The 21,662-nt window shown below is 53.2% G+C and overlaps 2 protein-coding genes across 32 annotated transcripts in view; one reads left to right on the top strand and one right to left on the bottom strand.

Annotated features, from left to right (window-relative positions):
* EEF1AKMT1 (EEF1A lysine methyltransferase 1) overlaps positions 1-21,662 on the bottom strand; it is a 147,280-nt gene that overhangs the window by 89,792 nt on the left and 35,826 nt on the right. For 3 of the 29 annotated variants that reach the window (XM_074021674.1, XM_065532945.2, XM_074021671.1), the window contains exons 5-6: positions 8,010-8,124; positions 5,751-7,383 (exon numbers count right to left, since the gene is read on the bottom strand). The exons of 9 other annotated variants lie outside the window; for them this stretch is intronic. In XM_074021674.1, the coding sequence (XP_073877775.1) occupies positions 8,048-8,124 (77 nt within the window). In that variant the 3' untranslated portion in view covers positions 5,751-7,383; positions 8,010-8,047. Of the gene's footprint in view, positions 1-5,750; positions 7,384-8,009; positions 8,125-20,500; positions 21,543-21,662 lie in introns of those variants that run through there. 17 more of the 29 variants (XM_074021675.1, XM_065532946.2, XM_074021672.1 and 14 more) reach the window with 8 other exon arrangements.
* IL17D (interleukin 17D) lies at positions 106-21,235 on the top strand. 3 transcript variants are annotated; one of them, XM_045376928.2, is made up of 3 exons: positions 106-338; positions 1,014-1,309; positions 19,785-21,235. In XM_045376928.2, exons 1-3 carry the CDS (start codon positions 324-326, stop codon positions 20,101-20,103), a joined length of 630 nt encoding a protein of 209 aa, XP_045232863.1. In that variant the 5' UTR covers positions 106-323; the 3' UTR covers positions 20,104-21,235. The 3 variants fall into 3 exon arrangements, with proteins under 3 accessions (XP_045232863.1, XP_045232861.1, XP_045232864.2); XM_045376926.3 differs by having other exon boundaries at positions 106-645; XM_045376929.2 differs by lacking the exon at positions 1,014-1,309.

Here is a 21,662-nt window from a genome sequence, read left to right as displayed (position 1 = left end):
TTAACAGAGAAATCTCTGAGCCAAAACTCGGCCTCCCCCAACTCCATCCTGTCGGCCCCACTTTTCTGCTCCGGAGACTTCCAGGCCAGTCCCCACTCCTCCTTCAGTCAGTCGGGCCCGCACCCGCGGCCGGCAGGACCAGCCCTCTCCTCCCCCTGCGTGGCGCAGCACAGGCCCGGAGCGCGCGACCCCAGGCCCTGGGCGCCCCGCCGCATGCTCGCGGCTGGGAGCGCCTGTTCGCGTGGCCCTTCGAGTTATTCCGCTAAAGAGCCGCCGCGTCGCCCCACCTCGGCGCGAATCTGAAAGCGTTTTCGGGGGAGAAGATGTTGGGGGCACTGGTGAGTACACTGCCCAAGTGACAAAATGTTTTCAGCTCCTGGAGGCGAAGGGTGCAGAGCCGCTCTGTGTCCGTGAGGCCGGGCGGCGACCTCGCTCAGTCGGCTCCTCGGTCCGAGTCCCGGGGTACGAGGAAAGACCACAGGGGGCTTCTCGCGGAAAAGCGGGCCCCGGACCCCGCGTGCGTTGGCGGGGGCGGGCGGATGACGAGGCGCGGGGGCATGGGTGGGTCTGCGAGGCGGCGGGTCCGGGCGTCTCAGGCTCCGGGGCTCCCTCGCTGGCGGCGGCACAGGGATGGCGCGCCCAGGGGTGAGGGTGCGGCGGGTCACAAGCACTCGCAGCCCGCGGCGCAGCAGCCCGGCAGGCACACGCACACGTGCACGCGCGCCCCGCACCCGCCCCCCGTACGGCGCCCGGCTCGGGGCGGCGGCGGCGGCGGGGGCCTGGGGCGCGCGGGCCGGCGCCGGGCTGGGCCCCGGGGACCCCGCGGGCGGCGGGCAGGCGGGGAGGGCGCTCTGGGGCCCGCCCGCGCGGCTCCCATCCTCCGGGCCGGCCTCCGGCTCCGCGGGGCGAGGGGAGGCGCCCGCCGGCTCCGGGCGCGGCGGGCGGGACACGGGCGCGGGGCGCAGGCGGGCTCCTCCGGCGCGCGCGGGCGCTGAGCTTGGCGTGTACCTCAGGTCTGGATGCTGGTAGCCGGCTTCCTGCTGGCGCTGCCGCCGGGCTGGGCCGCGGGCGCCCCGAGGGCGGGCAGGCGCCCGGCGCGGCCGCGGGGCTGCGCGGACCGGCCGGAGGAGCTCCTGGAGCAGCTGTACGGGCGGCTGGCGGCCGGCGTGCTCAGCGCCTTCCACCACACGCTGCAGCTGGGGCCGCGCGAGCAGGCGCGCAACGCGAGCTGCCCGGCAGGGGGCAGGCCCGCCGACCGCCGCTTCCGGCCGCCCACCAACCTGCGTAGCGTGTCGCCCTGGGCCTACAGGTGAGCTGCGGGCGCGTCCCGGCGGGGCCGGGCAGGTGGGGAGGGCAGGGCGGGGCGGGGAGAGTGGGTGGGGCCGGGCCGAGGCGGGGCGGGCGGGGCGGGCGGGACGGGGCGACGCGGAGGGGGCGTGGCACGCGGGGGAGGCGGAGCAGGTAGGGGTGGGGTGGTGCGGGGCGAGACCGGGTGGGGTGCGGTAGGGTGGGGTGGGGTGCTGGAGGCGCTGCGGTGAGGTGGGGCGGGGCAGTTGGAGCGCCGGGGGACAATTCCTAAACCGCGAAGTCCCACCCCCACCACCTCCCCTGAAGGAGTCCCGCCTCCCCTCTTTACCCTCCAGTATTTTCTATGCAATACGTGTCTCTCGAACATCTAATCTCTGCCAGGTTGGATGGGTCCACAAGGCACTAGCCAGGGACCCTTCCGTGATGTGGACACAGTGATGTGGACCGTCCTCCGCACAGGGGGCCCGGGGAGGTGCTGCTGGGGGGTGCGCGGTACTGTCCACATATTCCCTGAGTGCCCCTGTGGTCCAGAGGCTGCTGGAGCGGAGCCCTGGGAGGCGCCCTCTGAGCACCTCTAGTTTAACAGCTTAAGGGAGGAGTGGGGACGATTGGGAAGGAAACCACAGCACCAGGCAGTGACATGAACAGTTCGGAGAGTGTTTTGGTCATGGAACAGAGGTCACTTCAAAAGAAAGGGACAGCCTGCAAAAGGGGGAGGCTGGGGAAGTTGGGGGCGTGCAGGCAGGGTGCGGTGGTGTCCTCAGCAGGCACCTGTGACGTCTTCCCTCTAGCTGGAGCAGGAGGAGCTGCCCGAGGGGGCGAGGCTCACAGGGCCACAGAGGTCAAGAAAGGCTTGGTGGGAGAGCTGAGTCTTGATGGAGAAGAGCAAGTCGCCTACAAAGGCAGTGCTGAGGGAGGGGACCGCTGATGGCAAGCGGGGACAAAGCGCTCGGAAAATGGGGAGAGCCACAAGGCGGACGGGGGGTGTAGGCGAGGTGTTTGCCTGTGGGATGGGCATCGATGTGAGGCTGGAGACAGGCGCAGGAGCTGGATCCCGGCCTTGTCAGCAATGCGGAGCTTCACCGTCAGGCCTGGAATCCCAGCACTTTGGGAGACTGAGGCGGGAGGATTTAAGTCCAGGAGTTCGAGACCAGCCTGGGAAACATAGCGAGATCCCGTTTCTGCAAACACTTTTTTTTGTTGTTTGTTTTTTGAGGTGGAGTCTTGCTCTGTTGCCCAGGCTGGAGTGCAGTGGCGTGATCTCGGCTCAGTGCAAGCTCCGCCTCCCGGGTTCACGCCATTCTTTTGCCTTAGCCTCCTGAGTAGCTGGGACTACAGGTACCCGCCACCACACCTGGCTAATTTTTTGTATTTTTTAGTAGAGACGGGGTTTCACCGTGTTAGCCAGGATGGTCTCAATCTCCTGACCTCGTGATCTGCCCGCCTCAGCCTCCCAAAGTACTGGGATTATAGGCATGAGCCACCGTGCCCAGCATCTGCAAACAATTTTAAGGATTATCCAAGTGTGGTGGCACGTGCCTGTGGTCCCAGCTACTCCAGAGGCTTAAGTGGGAGGATTGATTGAGCCCAGGAGGTTCAGGCTGCAGTGAGCTGTGGTGGCACCACTGCCTTCCAACCTGGGTGACAGAGCGAGACTCTGTCTCTAAAATAAAAATTAAAGAAAAAAAAAAAGGCTTGACACTTGAGATCGAGGAAGCCATACAGCCACTCTGCTTTAGGAGGGTGTCCCACTGGGGCATGGACTGGACAATGCAGGCGCTCCAACGCTCCATCCAAAGGACCTAGGGCTTCACTCAGGCAGCCCGGTGGGAAGGGGAGACTAGGACCAGCGTGAAAGACGCTCTTTAAGAAGACAAGTGCTGTGGAGAGTCAGAGCAAATGTGATGATTTTGTCTAAAACGCATCTGGGCTTCCCCGGAGCCTCTCCCTGCCGGCTGGTGGGTAGGGAGATTTCCTTTTACTCGACAACACACAGGACCCCTAGGCTGTCCTGGGAAGCCCAATTTTAGGGCCTCCTGGCTACTCTACAGAGGACCAAGCTCACTGTGGCAGAGCCCCCTCAGAGCCCCTGCCCACGGGGAAGTTGGGTGGGACCCTCCCGCCCTTCTCACTCCTGTGCTTCAGCTGGAGCCTGCAGGGCACACACATGGTGCCGTTCATTTTGGTGTCTTGGTGCTCTTGCTTTTCCTCTCTCTTCCCTCCATTTCCAGGACCCGAAGGGACGGGCTATGGCATTCTTCTTTCTCCAACCTTGTGGTATGCCTCTGATATGCCAAATAGGATTGAAGCCACATGGGGAATCTCTCAGAACCAGAGTCTAACTTCTCTGGACAGAAGCCGCTGGCCCTGCATCTTTCTGTATCAGATTCGAACTCTCAGGCAAACCCATGGCTCCCCACAGGCTGGGCTGAGGGCCTAAGAGTAGCACACAGCCTCCCAAAGGCACGTCTCCCGTGTTTCTGGCTCGGGTTGTTGATGGTATTTGAGCAAAATGGGAAAATAGACTTAGGAACAAGTGTTGTGGGAGGAAATAATGAATTTAGTATCAAGCCTGTTGAGTTTTGCCTGCCTGAAAGGCGTACAGGTGACAATGACCGGTTGGAGCTCAGAACACAGAGCAGGGCTGGAGGACATATTGAGAGTTAGCAGCCCTGGCATTCTGTGTGTGGGAATTTAAATTGAGTTGCCCTTGCTACAGATGACACCTGTGTCGCCCCAGGCAGGATCTGGGAGCAGAGGGAGATTATGGATGAGAATGACGCACGGGGTTCCGGGAGCACGGTCTGGGCCACCCAGATCTGCCCATGTGTGGAGCCTCAGTGCTGGGGGGTCCCAGGAGCGGGAGTGACAGTTGCAGCAGGTGGCTGAAGGTGTCGTGTGCATCATTTTTCATATTATTTAGCAGCAGTGATGAGATCACTCCCCATGGGCAAACAGAGGTGGGTGGCTTACATTTGCTGAAGGAAAGACAGTCTTCAGGGGATGGCTGCTGGGCTGGGACTCCAGACTGCTGAATGCCAAAGCTGCTCATGCATTTTCCTGCCAGGAGAGGCCTCTCTGCCCTTCTCCCTCCGATCACCTCTCACCATCTCCTGGGTTACTGGGAAGATTAGAAAAAGTGAGACCCAGCCAGGCCCAGTGGTTCACACCTGTAAATTCCCAGCTACTCAGGAGGCAGAGGTGGGAGGATCACTTGAGCCCAGGAGTTTGAGACCAGCCTGGGCAACATAGTATGAGACTCTTATCACTACAAAAAAATTGAAAACTATTAGGCAGGTGTGGTCATGTTTGCCTGTGGTCCCAGCTACTTGGGAAGTTTGAGCCAGGAAGGCTGAGGCTGTGGTAAACTGCGATTGGGCCACTGCACTGTGGCCTGGGCAACAGAGTGAGAACTTGTCTCAAAAAAAAAAAAAAAAGAAAAGGAAAAAGTGAGCCCACGGAAGTGTGGAGCCTCTACTGAAAGGTTTTGTGGAAGGCCAGGCTTTGTTTTTTTAGACAGAATCTCGCTCTGCCACCCAGGCTGGAGGACAGTGACACAAACAGCTCAATGCAGCCTTAACCTCCTAGGCTCAAGGGATCCTCCTACCTCAGCCTCCCATGTAGCTGGGACCACAGGTGTGCACCACCACATGTGGCTAATTTTTGTTTTGTTTTGTTTTGTTTTTTAGAGATGGGGGTCTCGCTTTGTTGCCCAGGCTCATCTTGAATACCTGGGCTCAAGTGACCCTCCTGCCTCAGCCTCTCATAGTGTGGGATTGCAGGTGTAAGCCATAGTGCGAAGCCAGGGCTTGTTCCTTGGTGGAGTGTCTGAGGGTGGGGCCTGGGTAGAAGAGTGCCCACCTGCAGGCTGGGCACTGGGTCAGGTGGTATTTCTTTCTTTTGAGACACGGTTTTGCTCTGTCACCCAGGCCAGAATGCAGTGGCATGGTCTTGGCAGACTGCAGCCTCCGCCTCCTGGGTTCAAGCGATTCTCCTGTCTCAGCTTCTGGAATAGCTGGGATTACAGAGGCATGCCACCACGCCCGGCTAATTTTTGTATTTTTAGTTCAGACGGGGTTTCGCCATGTTGGTCAGGCTGGTCTTGAACTCCTGGCCTCACGTGATTTGCCTGCCTTGGCCTCCTAAAGTGCTGGGATTACAGGCCTGAGCCACTACTCCCTAAAGGCACAGCAGTCAGAGAGAATGCTGAGAAAGACAGGTCGGGAGATGGACTGAACATCAGGAGTACTGATGGGCACAGCAAGGATCACTTTAGGTGGGTAAGTTTTACAATAGGCATTTGGAAGGTGGCTTTCCATATGGATGGAATGGAGAGATGGGTCATTCAGTAAATGCTGCTGGGACAGCCTGGGTCTCACTCCTCTGTGAAAATAAATTCCAGATGAATCAAAGATTTAAATGTAAAAAATAAAACCACAAAAGCAGAGAAAAACACAAGCAATTATATTTATAATCTTGGAGTGGATGAGGCCCTATTTAGCTGCTCATAGTCCCCAAAAGTCACAGAAGACAAGATTGAGAAATGAAGTTACATAATTATACACCGTTTCTTCTTGGCAAAGTAAAGTAAGAAAAATACAAGGGCAAACTGGGAAAAAATGTTTGCAACCCAAGGCACAAAGAGCTCCCACAAATCAGTAAGAAAAGGACCAGCGACGTCATGGAAAGATGAGCAAAGATCGGGACTGTTCCCAGGGAAGGAAGGTCAAATGACTCAAACGCTCGATACAGAAAGCCACGCTAGCTTCAGGCATAAGCGAAGTGCATGTGGAGACTCTACTGAGCAGCCCTTTTTTTTTTTTCCTGGCACCCAGCAGGCTACGTTGGCAAGGTTGTGAAGGAAAGGCATTCTCATCCAACTACAGGGGTATGAATCAGCACAACTTTTATGGAGGGCAATTTGGTATAAATATCAAGATTTTAAATTCACACACCCTTTGACTATTTCAGATACACTTGCCCATGTGCCGAATGATATGCGTACAAGGATACGTGTTCACTGCTGTAATAGCAAGAGATTGGAAGCCACCTAAACACCCCCAACAGGCACTGAGTTAGACACTGTGCACTGTGAGGAAGAACGAGGCGCGCCGAGTCAGACACTGTATCCTGTGAGGAAGAACGAGGCCCACTGAGTTAGACACTGTGCACTGTGAGGAAGAAGGAGGCCCGCTGAGTTAGACACTGTGCACTGTGAGGAAGAAGGAGGCCCGCTGAGTTAGACACTGTGTACTGTGAGGAAGAACGAGGCGCGCTGAGTTAGACACTGTGCACTGTGAGGAAGAACGAGGCCCGCTGAGTTAGACACTGTGCACTGTGAGGAAGAAGGAGGCAGCTCTAAGAGTCATAAGTGGATCAATCAATCACCAATACACAGCGGGGAAAGGCGTATATAGCATGCTGCCGTTTCTATCTTAAAAGGGAAAATACGACATAATATGTACATATGACAAATTCTGTTTTAAACGCCTACATATATACGCACACACAGGCATCCTTAGAACGGGGGTATTGTGGTGCCTCTTATGAGGGGCTCTGGAGGCTGGGGTTGGGGAGGAGACCTACTTTTTACTCTTGTATCTTTTACATTTTCTGCTATGTGCACATATTTCTTATTTCAAAGACATGTTAATTTTTAAGTTGAGAGCAGAAAGGGAAATTCTCCAACAATGAGGAAAAAGCAGATACTGAGAAAATGAAGCTTCAGCACAAACAACAGTCTGGGACATACCAAGAGCATTGGTTGAAGGGCACCGTTTGCTCTTAAAGGCTCTGGGGCTTCCTGAAGAGGCACTGCAGACGTCTGGGTGGATTTTCAGAGCTCCTGCAACTCCGCGGCTGGTTTGTGCTCCTGGTGAGGAGCCCGGGCCTGGAGAGATGAAGGCATTGGCCCCAGGTGACAGGAAATAGTAGAGTCAGGAGCTCATCCTGGACCTCTCTGGTTCCGTCTAGCCCACGTCCCACCCGGTGTGCTGTTAGAAAACAACATTCAGCTTCCAGCATACAAAAATATTTTTTCATTTACTTTGTGGCATAATGTTTGTTTCTCTTTAGCTTTAAAAACAAAATGCCAAAAATAAAGTCAATTGGATTGCTCAGTAAGTTTTTAAAAGTCAAATTGATATATTAAGAAATATGTTGTAAGAACACTGAGGTTTATTGAAGTTTAAGGTACACATCACTCATTTCTGATGAAACCCCAGAGATAAACACCTACCAGTAGAGTACTCTGAATATTTTTTAACGGCTTATGTTTTCCAAATTTTGGTAGTCGTCTAAAGATAACTTTTCTCTAGGTTATGAATAATGTGCAGTAATTTATTTTTAGGCCTTATTTGTTACTTTTTTCTTTAACTCCTTTCCTCTGACAATTTAAGAAACTACACCTAAATTTATTTTACACTAAACAACTCTGTGGATAGCTGTAGTCAGGAGGTAAAGGACAAGGAGTGTCCTTTGCTTTTTTTGTTTTCTGCTGCCATCACAGATACCACAGATGGGGTAATTTGTAAAGAGTACAAGTTGGCCAGGCACGGTGGCTCATGCCTGTAATCCCAGCACTTTGGGAGGCCGAGGTGGGTGGATCACTTGAGGTCAGGAGTTCAAGACTAGCCTGACCAGTGTGGAGAAACCCCATCTCTACTAAAAATACAAAATTAGCCTAGCATGGTGGCACACACCTGTAATCCCAGCTGCTCAGGAGGCTGAGGCAGGAGAATCACTTGAACCAGGGAGGCGGAGGTTGCAGTGGGCTGAGATTGTGCCATTGCACTCCAGCCTGGGAAACGAGCGAAACTGTCTCAAAAAAAGAAAAGAAAAAAAAAAGTACAAGTGTATTTGACTCATGGCTCCGGAGGCTGGAAAGCCCAACAGCCCAAGGGTGTGGTGCTGGCATCTGGTGAGAGTCCTCCCACGCTAGAAGGTGGAAGCAAGTGACAGAGAGGGAAGGGCAGAACTCATCCTTTTACCAGGAACCTCTCCTCAGATGGCAGAGCCCTCCTGACGCAATCACCTCTTCAAGGCCCCACCTCCCACCCTGTTACCACGGCAGTTGTTTTTTTTTTGTTTTTTTTTGTTTTTTTTTTTTTGAGACGGAGTCTCGCTGTGTCGCCCAGGCTGGAGTGCAGTGGCCGGATCTCAGCTCACTGCAAGCTCCGCCTCCCGGGTTTTTACGCCATTCTCCTGCCTCAGCCTCCCGAGTAGCCAGGACTACAGGCGCCCGCCACCTCGCCCGGCTAGTTTTTTGTATTTTTTTAGTAGAGACGGGGTTTCACTGTGTTAGCCAGGATGGTCTCGAACTCCTGACCTCGTGATCCGCCCGTCTCGGCCTCCCAAAGTGCTGGGATTACAGGCTTGAGCCACCGCGCCCGGCCGGCAGTTGGGTTTTTAACACATGAACTCTTGGGGGGACACAAACCATAGCAGAGAGTAAAGGAGAGTAGGGAGAACAGGGGACAGGAGATCAAGTGACTTTCAGATAGACACAGCAGGTCACCAGCGGCATTTGAAGAGGCCATGAGACCCTCCCCAGCAGCCCAGTGCAGGTACCCCGGCTGAAGGAAGCCGGTCTTTTCCTGTGGAGAACCCAAGTTACCAGAACTTTCAGCAGATGACATTTGGGAAGAGGGAAAATCAGAAGAAAATAAATTCCCTTCAGGGATTTCATTTGAAAAGCGCCACCTTGGGATACAGATGTGTAATAGCCAGGGACTGGAAGTCACCTGAACGACCCCCGATAGGCAGCTAGTCAGATAAAATACTATACAGCTGTGAAGACTGGCGGCTCTCAGTGTACCTAAGGACATCCCCTACTTCCTACGTGTGCCCAAGTTCAGCTTCCAGTTATCTGTGGGCAGTTCAGCAACGGCCCATTCACTGTGACCCTCATGCTCTGGTAAGTCCATCATCTGGTATTTAGCAATGCTGTATTTTAGCAATGTTGTCATCAAGAAAGGCTGGATTTATAAAAAGGATATTTTTACTTACCCCTCCTCTAACGCTTACGTTTAGCTAACCCAAACATCCTGTTTCCCGAGTGGGCTGTCCATTAATTATTCCATTTGACTGATACTGAAACCCAGGGTCACGTTCATTCATCAAATATTGCCTGGGGGCTGGTGGGCAGGCCCCCCGGAATACAGCCAGGAACCACAGACCCTGACACTCCTCCTGCAGTCACAAGGTACTGTTCGCATCACTTTCTCTCCATCAAATCTTTTTAAAAAAATTTATCAAAGGGGTTATAACGTTAGAGAAAGCTAGAGAGCTTAGGAGTATAATGTTAGGGAAGACTATCTTCACTACAGCTATCCTTCTTTTTAAGATTCCAGGCCGGGAATCTTAAAAATGGCTCATGCCTGTAATCCCAGCACTTTGGGAGGCCGAGGCGGGTGGATCATCGAGGTCAGGAGTTCAAGACCAGCCTGACCAACAAGGTGAAACCTCTTCTCTACTAAAAATAGAAAATTGGCCAGGCGTGGTGGCAGGTGCCTGTAATCCCAGCTACTCAGGAGGCTGAGGAAGGAGAATTGCTTGAATCCCGAAGGCGGGGGTTGCGGTGAGCTGAGATCGCGCCATTGCACTCCAGCCTGGGCGGCAGAGCAAAACGAGCTCTCAAAAACAAAAACTCCCATTTATCCTCTACCCCTTTAACAAATGCACGCCTGTCTTTAATGCACTTTCAAATGTGTGTGCCGACCCTAAAAAAACAAAACAAAACAAAACAAAAAACCCCACCCCGCAGGCTTAGACCCCCGTGGTAGGCGCGTCCCCACGGTCCTGGGCACTGGCCCGCGAAGCTGTCTGCAGCGGCGTCTGTGGCCGACAGGGGGCAGCACCGCGCCGGCGTCCCCGCCCCGCGCACCGGCTCCCGGGCCCGCCCACCGCGTGGTCTCCGGAATTCGGCGATGGGAGGTGCTTTTCTTTCTTACCTTTCTTTTCTCTTTCTCACCTTTCTTTTCTCTTTCTCACCTTCCTTCCTAACTTCCTTCCTTCCTCCCTCCTTCCCTCCCTCTTTTTTATAACGTTTTTCCTTGGGTCCCTGCTTCCAAACTGGGGGTTATTTTCTAAGGTCTTGAAGCAAACCAAGCCTCGCCTTCACGGATATCTGCACACACTACATGAGCGCAGGTGCAGCGTCCTTTCGCCGCCGTCCTCTAATGATAACGCTTTGTTGAGAAAACGGGGGCGTGAGAAATGGACAGGAAGAGTGAAGGAGAGGGGGCTCTGCTGCCTGGCTGGGAAAGTCTCAGTCACATCCTGTGAGACGGCCGGCGGGGCATTGTTCATCCTCATTCATTCTTGGAGAAAAAGAGACATTCGTTGCTTAAAGCAACTTATTTAAGAAATATTGGTATTTTCCCCCTAAAATGTTTGTGTGCATAAATGACCTTGAATTGGCCAAGGCACAGCACAGACCCCGCTACTCCCCCCTTGCCCCAGCTTCTTAAAATACAGCAGGCTCTACTGCACCTATCACGGTTTCAAAGGGTAAAAATAAAAGCATTGTCAGGAGCATTGTCATGGGATTAAAGTCTCTCGTTCTGAAAATAGGTATGTTCGTTTTGCTTTGATATTTTCCCCTTACTGCCTGGGTATTACTATAGCATTCTTAGAGTAACCAGGGATGATGATAATATTTCATTCCATCAGCGCCTCTGGCAATGCTCCTCACCTGAATAAAATGCGTGTGCCCTAATGCCAACAGAATGATTTGGGCAAACTCAGGAAGTTCCGCACATGCCATGAAGTGAAGTTCTTTATGCTGTCTGTCTTCCAGAAGTGACACATGAAAAACTGGCAGTGAGCGCACTGCTCACTAAATTAATAAGAGGCCAAAGAGAAAAGAATCTGCCAGAAACTCTTCCAGAATTAGAGTCCAGACTCATGTTGTGATAGCGATTATTCCTCATAACCAGTGTTGTGGCCACAACTGACTCACTGGCGGTCGGGTGGGCTCCCACCTTGGTGCACACAGGCGCCTGCCCCAAGGACAGACACTTCAAAGATGGCTCTGAAGCCAGATTCTGCAGCTTCCCCCGGGCGGATAGCTGAGCCAGCCCGTGGGCATGAGTCGTGTTTTCCCTTTGAAGAGATGTTTCCCAGCTGCAATGAATGTGTGGCATTTGCCATGACAAAAGAATAAAACCCTTCAAGAAATGTGGGTTCTCATTCTCATTTCTTTTTCTCCCTTTTCCTCTGTAAAACTTTTTTTTCTGAATTATCTTCCAAATTATTTTCCAAAGCATTAGTCTTTCTCTCCTCCTCCGCTACCTCCCAGATGAACAACTTTCCCCAGAATAAATGGATTTCCTGGTTGTAGCTTCACCATTTACCAAGCACCTGGCTGGTTGCTAAATAGCCACAAACCACAGCACCGCGTCTGTTATTACTATGAGGCTTAGGCAGCTTGACTCTGTGGGGCAGTGCAGGCGGCTGGGCTAACCCAGGAGAGCTGGAAGACTTTGGAGAAGTCCGCTACTCTGTTGGTGCCTCAGTTTCCTCATGAGTGACAGGAGAGGGTGGGCAGGCTAAGCCTTCTTGCTCCTAATAGCCCAGAGCCGGTCAGTTGGCAGAGGAGCAGGGTTCATTCTGGAGCCCTGACATTGATGTTAAGTTCAGGATCGAACCAAAGTCAACCTCAGTCCCCAGATAGGGCAGGACTGACCGCTAGTTCTCCTTGGCCTGGGGAAGCCAGTGGGGATGAGTGCCCTGGGCAGACCTCATTGCTATCCCAGGCTGATTTTTCCATGTCCTCTTTCATGAGAAATGCACGACTGATGTTTTCTTGTAGGGGCCAGAAAAGCATTTTTCAGAGCTTCTTGGCAGCACATATCGAAGATCCTTGGCTCCCTGGGGCCTTAGCGCATGGAAGGAGGGTGGAGCTGATGGGTCTGCTGGCCACAGCTTGGCAACAGGGAAGCTGTTTGTGGTCTCCAGTTACTCCCTGGCTGGCCAACAGAGCCCTACTATACCCAGCCCTGGCCCCACAGCCGGCCTGGCTGCACACAGTGCTTCCAACGTGGCGGTCCTGCCCCTTCCTTCCCCTGTGGTCTCAAAACCGTTCCCCCTCCCAGCTGCTGGGCCTGTTCCAAAGGGAAAATGAGAGATTGGAAGGCTAACACAAACCTGTCTTCGTGAGTCATTACTTCTCTTAAACACAGAGACCAATTGGCCTATACCAGGGCTGTCTATTAGAGTTATCTGGGGAGCTTTTAAAAAATACCAACTGGGGCTCCACTCTAGAGCAACTGATTCAGAATCTCTGGGGGCCGGGGGGGACACTGATTACTATTTTTTATAAGCTCATTTGTGTGCCTCCAGGGAAGCCATCCCATTGGCAACACCGATTGCTTACTGGGTTAATAATGACCTTATGTACTCGTTGGAGGAAATGTAGAAAAAGTCCTGGGCCGGTATGGTCTTGAAATTCACACCCACTTGGGAAAATGCCATCATCCAATTGTTTGCCATCAGCTGCAAATCGATAGATCCGAGGTTAGCCAATGGCCAGCTCGCCTCTAGGGATAGCGCTTATGTAGTTGACTGTGCAGCCAGAAATGGGTTTCTGCTGATTCATTTGAACCAGTGACTCCCCAGCTTAAATGAGTGAAACAGATCACTTGGACAGCTTGTTAGTGTGGAGAGCTTCCGACTCCTTGGGTGTAGTGTTAAGTCTGAGAATTTGCATTAAATTTTTTTTTAACTTAAAAGTTTTGGAGATATAGATATATCTATACATCTTTTTTTGTTTTTATTTTTTTGAGACAGAGTTATACTCTGTCACCCAGACTGGAGTGCAGTGGCGTGATCATGGATCACTGCGGCCTCGACCTCCCAGGCTCAAGCAATCCTCCCACCTCAGCCTAAGGAGCTAGGACTACAGGCGTGCACGACCATGCCTGGCTCATTTGTATTCTTTTAAATATTTTTTGTAGAGATGGAGTCTCACCGTTGCCCAGGCTGGTCTTGAACTCCTGAGCTCAAGAGGCCTCCCAAAGTGCTGCGATTACAGGCATGAGCCACCGCACCTTGCCAGAACCTACATTTTTAACAAGAGTCCAACATAGGCTTCATGCAGGTGGTCTGAAAACCACGTTTTAGAAATCTTGTTTGTGCCGCCGCCTTATCTCTTGCAAAGGTTAGTGTTTTTCAGAGGACTCTCAGCTCTTGGAGAGGGATGCTACATGTCCCTCAGTGTCCCCAAAGGACAGCGCATGTCTTGGTATTACCATGGTTGTATAACGTCTTGAGATCTTCTGGTGTGAGTCTGCCCCCTCATTCTTTTTCAAAATTGTCTTGAGTATTCTTGGCCCTTTTCATCTCTCTCTATGAATTTTAGGATCAGCTTGCCAAGTTCTCAGAGCAATCTTTCTGGGATTTGGTTAGAATTGCACTGACTTTATAGATTAATTGGAATTTTCCAAGACCTTAGAGACTCAATGTATTGCCAGTGTCTTTTCTAAGCATAAAACATTGGTGAAAATGTCACATTATCAGTCCCACCGTCAGGAAATTGGGGGAAGTGCTCATCAAATCCATCTCCTTCACTTTGCAAAGAATCAGGCAAGGTGGAGGTCTCTGCCCAAGGTTACTGGTAGTGACTAAGTTGGGCTACAGTTTTAGGTCCCAGACTCTTCATGACTCCATCCTCCCTTTTTAAGAGAGTCTGCTGGGTTGAACTCACTGACCTTCAGATGTGGCGAGCCATGCTACCGAGGCAGGCTGTCTCCACGGACACATTTAGGTGCTTGTGGGTTCCAGCCAGGATTGGAGAAGGCATTGCCCCCACTTTGTTCCTGGGCTGGGGTCTTTTGACTGCTGTGAGATAAACAGTCATCCTGAGCCCCTGCTGCTCTGAAACCATTTCATGTTCTGCAAGGTGGGAGGGTGAGCCACATCAAGGCACGTGTGCCAACCAGTGCCCCAGCGATCCTCCTTGGGCATCGGTTAGAGGACACGTCAGGTGGCCCGATCCTCCCTCGGAATGTGTTCATTGTTTTCTGAGCTCCGGAGCCGCTTCAAATTGTTTCCTACCACGTCCGGTCCCAGGGGCAGAGCTCTTTTTCTGTCTCTGCTGTCACTTACATTCCTCTCCCAGCTCGGTTTCCATCACCTCTAATCATCCCTGGAGGACTTGTCCTTTGTTCCTGGATTAGGCCAGGCCACCTGTCACTCTCTCAAGCCAAGCTTCCCACGTGGCCAGGGACACTTCAGAGATCCCATCAGAGGGAAAAACCTGATGTGTTTCAAGCGTGCCCCGGTGCCAAGCTTCCGCAGAGCAGCACGCAGAAAATGTGAAGACAAAAGAATGACTGCCCACAGGAGGCGCGGCACAGGGCAGAACTCTGCTCGGTTGCTTATCCATGTTTGGTAAGAGAAAAGGCTCCCGTTGCAGTTTCTTGCTGTTTCTTTTTGGTGGCAGCTTTCCTTAACCAAAAAGCACACCTAGCTGTTGGTGTCCCCAGACCCCAGGCAGGAGGCTGGGGTGAGGGACTTCAACTCTCTGTCTGTGCCAGCGAGGGCCCCAGGCTTCTCTCATGACCTCTTTCCCAGGCCCCCGCTGGGTCCTTCCAAAGGTGCAGGCCTTGTCTCTCTGCTTTTCTGGGACTGCAGGCCTCATGCCCCCACACCCTGGGCAGCAGGGCATGGTAGATGCATGGCACCCCCCTTAGTGGCACCTTCCCATTGTGAGAGAACAGCCTGAAACCCGCCCCTGTTTATACCTCTGATCTCCCACGGCCCAGGCAGCCATCGGGGGAGGTGTCTTGTCAGAGGCCTTAGTCCAGAGGCATCCCAGCTGTGGCGGCAATTTCAGTCCCAAGTCCACTGGAGGGCTGCGCTGTATATTTTTAGGCGGATGAAACTCTGACCCTCACCGCATCCAAGCGACTGTCAGTTATCACCTACAAAACTACCGGGGGTGATGCCTGAGTGACAGTTGTTCATGAAGAACCCAAACGATGGTGAAATATGAGCAGTTACCTACATACCGAGGGCACGGAAAGACCATTCCCAGGTGACGAGAACTCAGAGGGCCAGGCAATGCCCTCAGATCAAACTCACCCCACCGGTGAAGAGACTGAGTCCCCAGAGAAATGCCCTGACCCGCCCGCCTTTGGTTTTCCTGCGGCACATCCTCTATGCTGTTCTGACAGCCTTTCCAAACCCACATCTCACGTGTGTGCAGCTGCCCAGTGCCCTTCATGAGTTTCCAGGAGCAAGATCACATCCAGACTAACTGCTGTGGTCTTCGGGCCCCTGTGCACCTCCGAAATAGCTCACCACGGCTCCAGCCTGTTGCATGCCATGTGCGTGTGAGTACACACACACCTGTCCATACTTACACACACGCCCATGCTCACGCACACCTGCCCATACTTACACACCCGCCCACGCTCACACACCCACACACACCTGCCCACACTCACACCTGCCCACTCTCAGATGCCCATGCTCACCCACCTGCCCACTCACACACCCACACACATATGCCCACGCTAACACCCACACACACCTGCCAATGCTCACACACACGCCCACGCTCACACATCTGCCCCCCACACCTGCCCACACTCACACAACTGCCCATGCTCACACCTGCCCATGCTCGCACACCTCCCCACACTCACCCACACTTGCCCACGATCACACACCTGTCCACACTAACACATGCCTGCCCACGCTCACAGATGCCCACGCTCACACACTTACACATGCCCATGCTCACACCTGCCCATGCTCACACACACCTGCCCACACACACCTGCCCACACTTAACACCTGCCCACACTCACAGATGCCCACACTCACCCACACACACCTACCCACACACCCACACACACCTTCCTACACCCACACACCTGCCCCCACACACCCACACACACCTGCCCACACTGACACACCCACACACACACCAGCCCATTCTCATACACATGCCCGTGCTCACACACCTGCCCACACACCTGCCCATGCTCACAGCTTCCCACACTCACACCTGCCCACACCCACCTACCCACGCTCACACACACCTGCCCACACACCCACACACCTGTCACATTCACACACATGCTCATACTCGTGTTCACAAATTTCTGTGATTGTCCCATACATGATTTTCTCTATTTTCTAATACTTCATTTTGAAATCATTTCAAACTAATACAACTGTTGTGAAATTAGGACGAGTTCCCATATACTGTTTACCTGGGTTCCCCAAATGTCAGCATCATCACTCAGCAAAATGCTCAAGATCAGGAAATGAACAGACATGACACTGTTATCTGCCCCGCAGGCCTTCTTTAGGGGGTCCACAAATGCCCCTTTCTGCCCTGGGATCCAACCTCTAGTGGCCACTGGTTTTGTGGAATGTCCCTGAGTCTGGGTTGCATGTGTTTGATAACTGATTGTGCTGGTGGTGATACTGGGAGTGGAAGCGGCTGGCTTCATGTCGCTGTGCCAGGATGGCAGGTGTGGGCCCAGCCAGGACACCCCCAGCTTGTGTTCCTCTACTCGGGGCTCTCAAGTGTAGGTTCCCTCCCTCTTGTTTTTCTCCCGGAACAACACGGGACATATCAAGTTTCCTACATTCTGTCCTTTGTTGGTCACGTCCTCATAGTGTCATTTCTCTCTATTTCTGGTAGCTTGGCTCCATCAGGTTCAAGTTCAGGTTTGACCCAGCCCCCTCAAGCCTCTCCCCTTCATGGACCGAGGATGCACCCAGTCTTCACCATCAGCCTTCTCCCTGGGAAGCTGGTGTACTCTGCTCTCCTCTGCCTCTATTTGTTCTCCCTCCATGTGCCCCCCGAGATTATCTTATTTAACCACCATCTATCAATGGACAACTTAAAACTCTGCCTTTAGCCAAGAGCTCCCTCTGGGGCTCCAGACCATCTTCCACCCCATAGTCTGAGGGATCTTTCTAAAATTCCATCTGAGGGGCACTCTTTCTCCTTGTACTTCCTGGTGGTGATTGTCCCTTGACCCTGTGCTTTGACCTCTGCCTGCCATGCCCTTCTCCCTTCTTCACCTGGATAAATCCCCCAGGAGCCACCGGTGGCCATGGGCGGAGTGAGCGCACTCTGTGTTCACCTACATGTTTATCTCCAGAGAGTGAATCCTTGGGTACACGTTTCATCTCTAGCCCCATTGCCTGAAAGAACACTCAGATACTTGTTAGATAAATGCTGAAAGTGATTGGAGATATTACAAATCCTAACTATTTAGGATTTCCTTTTCCTTCTAACATTAAGTCAGGGTCTTATACCGACCTCAGGGTGTAAGAACAGGAAGCTTGGCCGGATGTGGTGGCTCATGCCTATAATCCCAGCACTTTGGGAGGCCGAAGTGGGTGGATCAACTGAGGTCGGGAGTTCAAGACCAGCCTGACCAGCTTGGAGAAACCCCATCTGTACTAAAAATACAAAATTAGCCGGGCATGGTGGCACATGCCTATAATCTCAGCTACTTGGGAGGCCGAGGCAGGAGAATCGCTTGAACCTGGGAGGCGGAGGTTGTGGTGAGCCGAGATTGCGCCATTGCACTCCAGCCTGGGCAACAAAAGCGAAACTCCATCTCAAAAAACAAAACAAAAAAAGAATAGGAAGCTGATAGGGCCCAGGGTCAGCTTCGCCTGCTTCCTGGCTCCGGAGCTCCTCCTCTAGAAGGCGCTGTGACAGGCACATCAGGGCACCAAGAGAAATCACAACTCAGTCCTTACCCTTCCTGAGCAGGGCAGACTAGGATTGTGTGGTGTTCACAGGTTATGAACACATGGAGAAGGAAGGAGTTGAATTTGAGGACATCTGAAAACTCTTAAGATAATGAATTGGACCTTAAAATATAGGAAGACTTCATGGAGTTGACAGTGGCTTGGAGAAGGCGGCATCTTGACTGTGGGGCCTGTAAGGGGCCTTCCACTTTGAGGTGCCTGGAATGTGGGATGCCAGAGGGAGAGGATGGCTTCATCCATCCTGGTGTGGGTCACGCTGTTGTGCCTTAGAGGCCTCCAGCTACAGAACTGAAGAAACAGCAGCCATGAGGAGCTGAAAAAGAATTTCTTCCAGCCTGGGGAACACAGTGAGGCTCCCTCTCTACAAAAACTAGAAAAAAAAAATTAGCTGGACATGGTAGTGTGCGCCTGTAGTCGCAGCTACTTGGGAGGCTGAGGTGGGAGGATCACTTGAGCCGGGGAGGTCAAGGCTGCAGTGAGCCATGATTATGCCACTGCACTCCAGCCTGGGTGACAGGTCTCACTCTGACCCAGGCTGGAGTGCAGTGGTATGAGACCTGTGAAAAACATTCTGCAACTATTTGGGTGTATGTTGGAGGGAAGCATGAATAAATGAAGTCAGATTGTGTTTTGTGTTTTTGCTTCAGAGACAACTTGTGCATTTTGCAGGCGGTCCCCACTGCCCTCTCCAATGCCTTCACCTGGGCTCCCACCTCTGGGGCTCCACTGTCAGCAAGGCCACCTGGCCAAGCTCCTGATCCTTGTGCTGCCCCATCCTCTGGTCACCCTGACTGGAAGCCTTGGACTCATTGCTGACTTTCTGTCCGACCTCATCCCCCACATTCAAACAGTGGCCTAGTGCTTGGAAATGTCCCTCTGGGGTTCCACAAGCACAAGAGGTGGCTGGGTGCAGTCCTGTGTCACCAACTTCCTCTGATGGCAGCCTGGCGGGCGGCCTTGTGCTCTTCCTACACCGTCCACTCCCCTTTCCCCCGCCGCAGACTCCCTCCTTAGGTCCTGGCACGAAGGTGGCACTGGATCCACTTCCAGTGACGACAACACACCACTCCCAGACTCGTCACCTCCCAGGCGTGCTCTAGTCCCTCAGACACAAACGGAAGAAGAGAATCCTATGCCTTCCTGAGCCCCCGACCTTCATAGACCACTGAGAGCTGGCACTGGGCACCAAATCTCCCTGATGGAGAAAGCGCTTGTCCTTCACTCCCGTGAGAGCCCTGCAGGCCTCTGGCTCCCGGCCAGTCAGCACTGTCCTCCCCCAGCCCCTCTTTTTCTAGGCCTGCCCCAAGCCTGTCCTTGAAACCCGCCCTACCTGCCCCCAGCCTAGGCCCCAAGTGGACGCGCCCCTCGGGGTCTGCAGAGCCGGCGGGAGGCAGCGGCTCCGGGGCCCTGGGCAGACAGGGCGCCTCATTCTGTTCTGGTGGCACCTGTGGGCCCGTGCAGGCCGCCTGGGTTTTATTTTTCTGCGCACATTAGTCCAGTCTCTGGAAGCAGTTTTCCGGCCTGCCTCAGGGCCGGTTAGATGCGCCGTCATTTCAAATGTAAGGAAGCGCTGGGCAGATCCGTTGTCGGCCGGCCTCGCACGCACGCGCCCGCAGGCCGAGGGCAGCACCGTCCCGAGGCCCTCCCCGGTGCCTCCAACCAGGGATCTCCGTGCGCGGCGCGGGGCTGCCCCCAGGCGTGACCTCACCCGTGCTCTCTCCCTGCAGAATCTCCTACGACCCGGCGAGGTACCCCAGGTACCTGCCCGAAGCCTACTGCCTGTGCCGGGGCTGCCTGACCGGGCTGTTCGGCGAGGAGGACGTGCGCTTCCGCAGCGCCCCGGTCTACATGCCCACCGTGGTGCTGCGCCGCACCCCCGCCTGCGCCGGCGGCCGGTCCGTCTACACCGAGGCCTACGTCACCATCCCCGTGGGCTGCACCTGCGTCCCCGAGCCGGAGAAGGACGCAGACAGCATCAACTCCAGCATCGACAAACCGGGCGCCAAGCTCCTGCTGGGCCCCAACGACGCGCCCGCTGGCCCCTGAGGCCGGTCCTGCCCCGGGAGGTCTCCCTGCCCGCGTCCCGAGGCGCCCAGGCTGGAGCGGTCTGGAGGGCTCGGTCGGCGACCTCTGAAGAGCGCGCACCGAGCAACCAAGCGCGAGCATCGGCGCCGCCTTTACACGGAGACTCCTCTGACACGGGCATCTCTGGTTGCTCTTAGCCACAGGCAAGCAGGGTGGCTGGAAGCTTATGGGAGACGACCCGGCACGGCCACCTGTGTGCGGCCCGCACGGAGGGTTTGGAGAAGTGCACGGAGGAGCCTCCCAGGCCGGCTGCGGCGGGTACAGGGCGTGCCTCACCGCTGGGTGCTTGCCAAAGAGATAGGGACGCATATGCTTTTTAAAGCCATCTAAAATAATAATAAGTAGAGCGACTATATACTTACTTTTAAAATCAACTGTTTTGAATAGAGGCAGAGCTATTTTATATTAGCAAATTAGAGCTACTCTGTTAACATTTCTTACTTAACATATAAACTTTTTTTTTTTTACTTCTTCTGGTCGGATTTTTTTTTTTTTTAAGCATAATTGGAATCCTTGGATAAATTTTTTAGCTGGCACACTCTGGCCTGGGTCTCTGAATCCAGCCTGTCACCGACGGCTGACTGATGAAATGGACATGTCTGATCTGATGCACTCTTCCTTCCACTGAAGGTCTTCACCGGCCTCCAGGTGGACAAAGGGATGCACAGGCGGCTCGCATGCCCCAGGGCCAGCTAAGAGTTCCAGAGATCTCAGAGTTGGTTTTATGAGTCATGAGTACAGAAACAGTCTTAAACTTGTACAATTTTTTTTTCCCTTTTGAAAGCCCCTGGGGCCAATTTGTGGTTAAGAGGTGGTGAGATAAGAAGTGGAATGTGACATCTTTGCCAGTTGTCAGGAAGAATCCAAGCAGGTATTGGCTTAGTTGTAAGAGCTTTAGGATCAGGCCGAATATGAGGACAAGGTGGACCACGTTAGAATCTGCAGGGATCACTCTGGAGGCTTCTGTTTCTACATTCTGCCACGAGAGCTAGGTCCTTGCTCTTTTCTTTAGATTGAAAGTCTGTCTCTGAACACAATTATTTGTAAAAGGTAGAAGTTCTTTTTAAGTCATTAAAAGAGTCTTGCTAAAGGATACACTGGCTGTGTGTATTTCTCTCAATTCTGCTTGATGGGCCAGACTAATTGTTAGAGGAAATCATGTGTTACCTAAGGTCTTCGCTTTATCTTGAGGTTTAAATTCATAGAGATTTGATTTGGTCTTAGAAAGATCCACCAGTCAGGTAAGGCCAATGTCTTGGATCTTTGTGACACCCCCAAAACCAGGAAGTGTCCTTTATTCACATGCGTTTCACTCCCAAACTTCAGCTACCACAGAAAGACTAACTGGCAGCCTTAGTCTGATCCAGATGGATGGGTCGCTCAGAGACTTCCAGCTCCCACTAGAATTGACAGAAATTGTGCATGAAAGACACATCACTGAGCAAATCCACACTTTTGTCCAAATACAAAATTCAAACTGGAAAGCAGCAGCTATGGATAGTTCCAGACTGTACTTCCCA

Source organism: Macaca fascicularis, chromosome 17 (assembly GCF_037993035.2).
Source record: "Macaca fascicularis isolate 582-1 chromosome 17, T2T-MFA8v1.1".
Lineage (NCBI taxonomy): Eukaryota > Metazoa > Chordata > Mammalia > Primates > Cercopithecidae > Macaca > Macaca fascicularis.
This window is presented reverse-complemented; position numbering and strand designations above follow the sequence as displayed.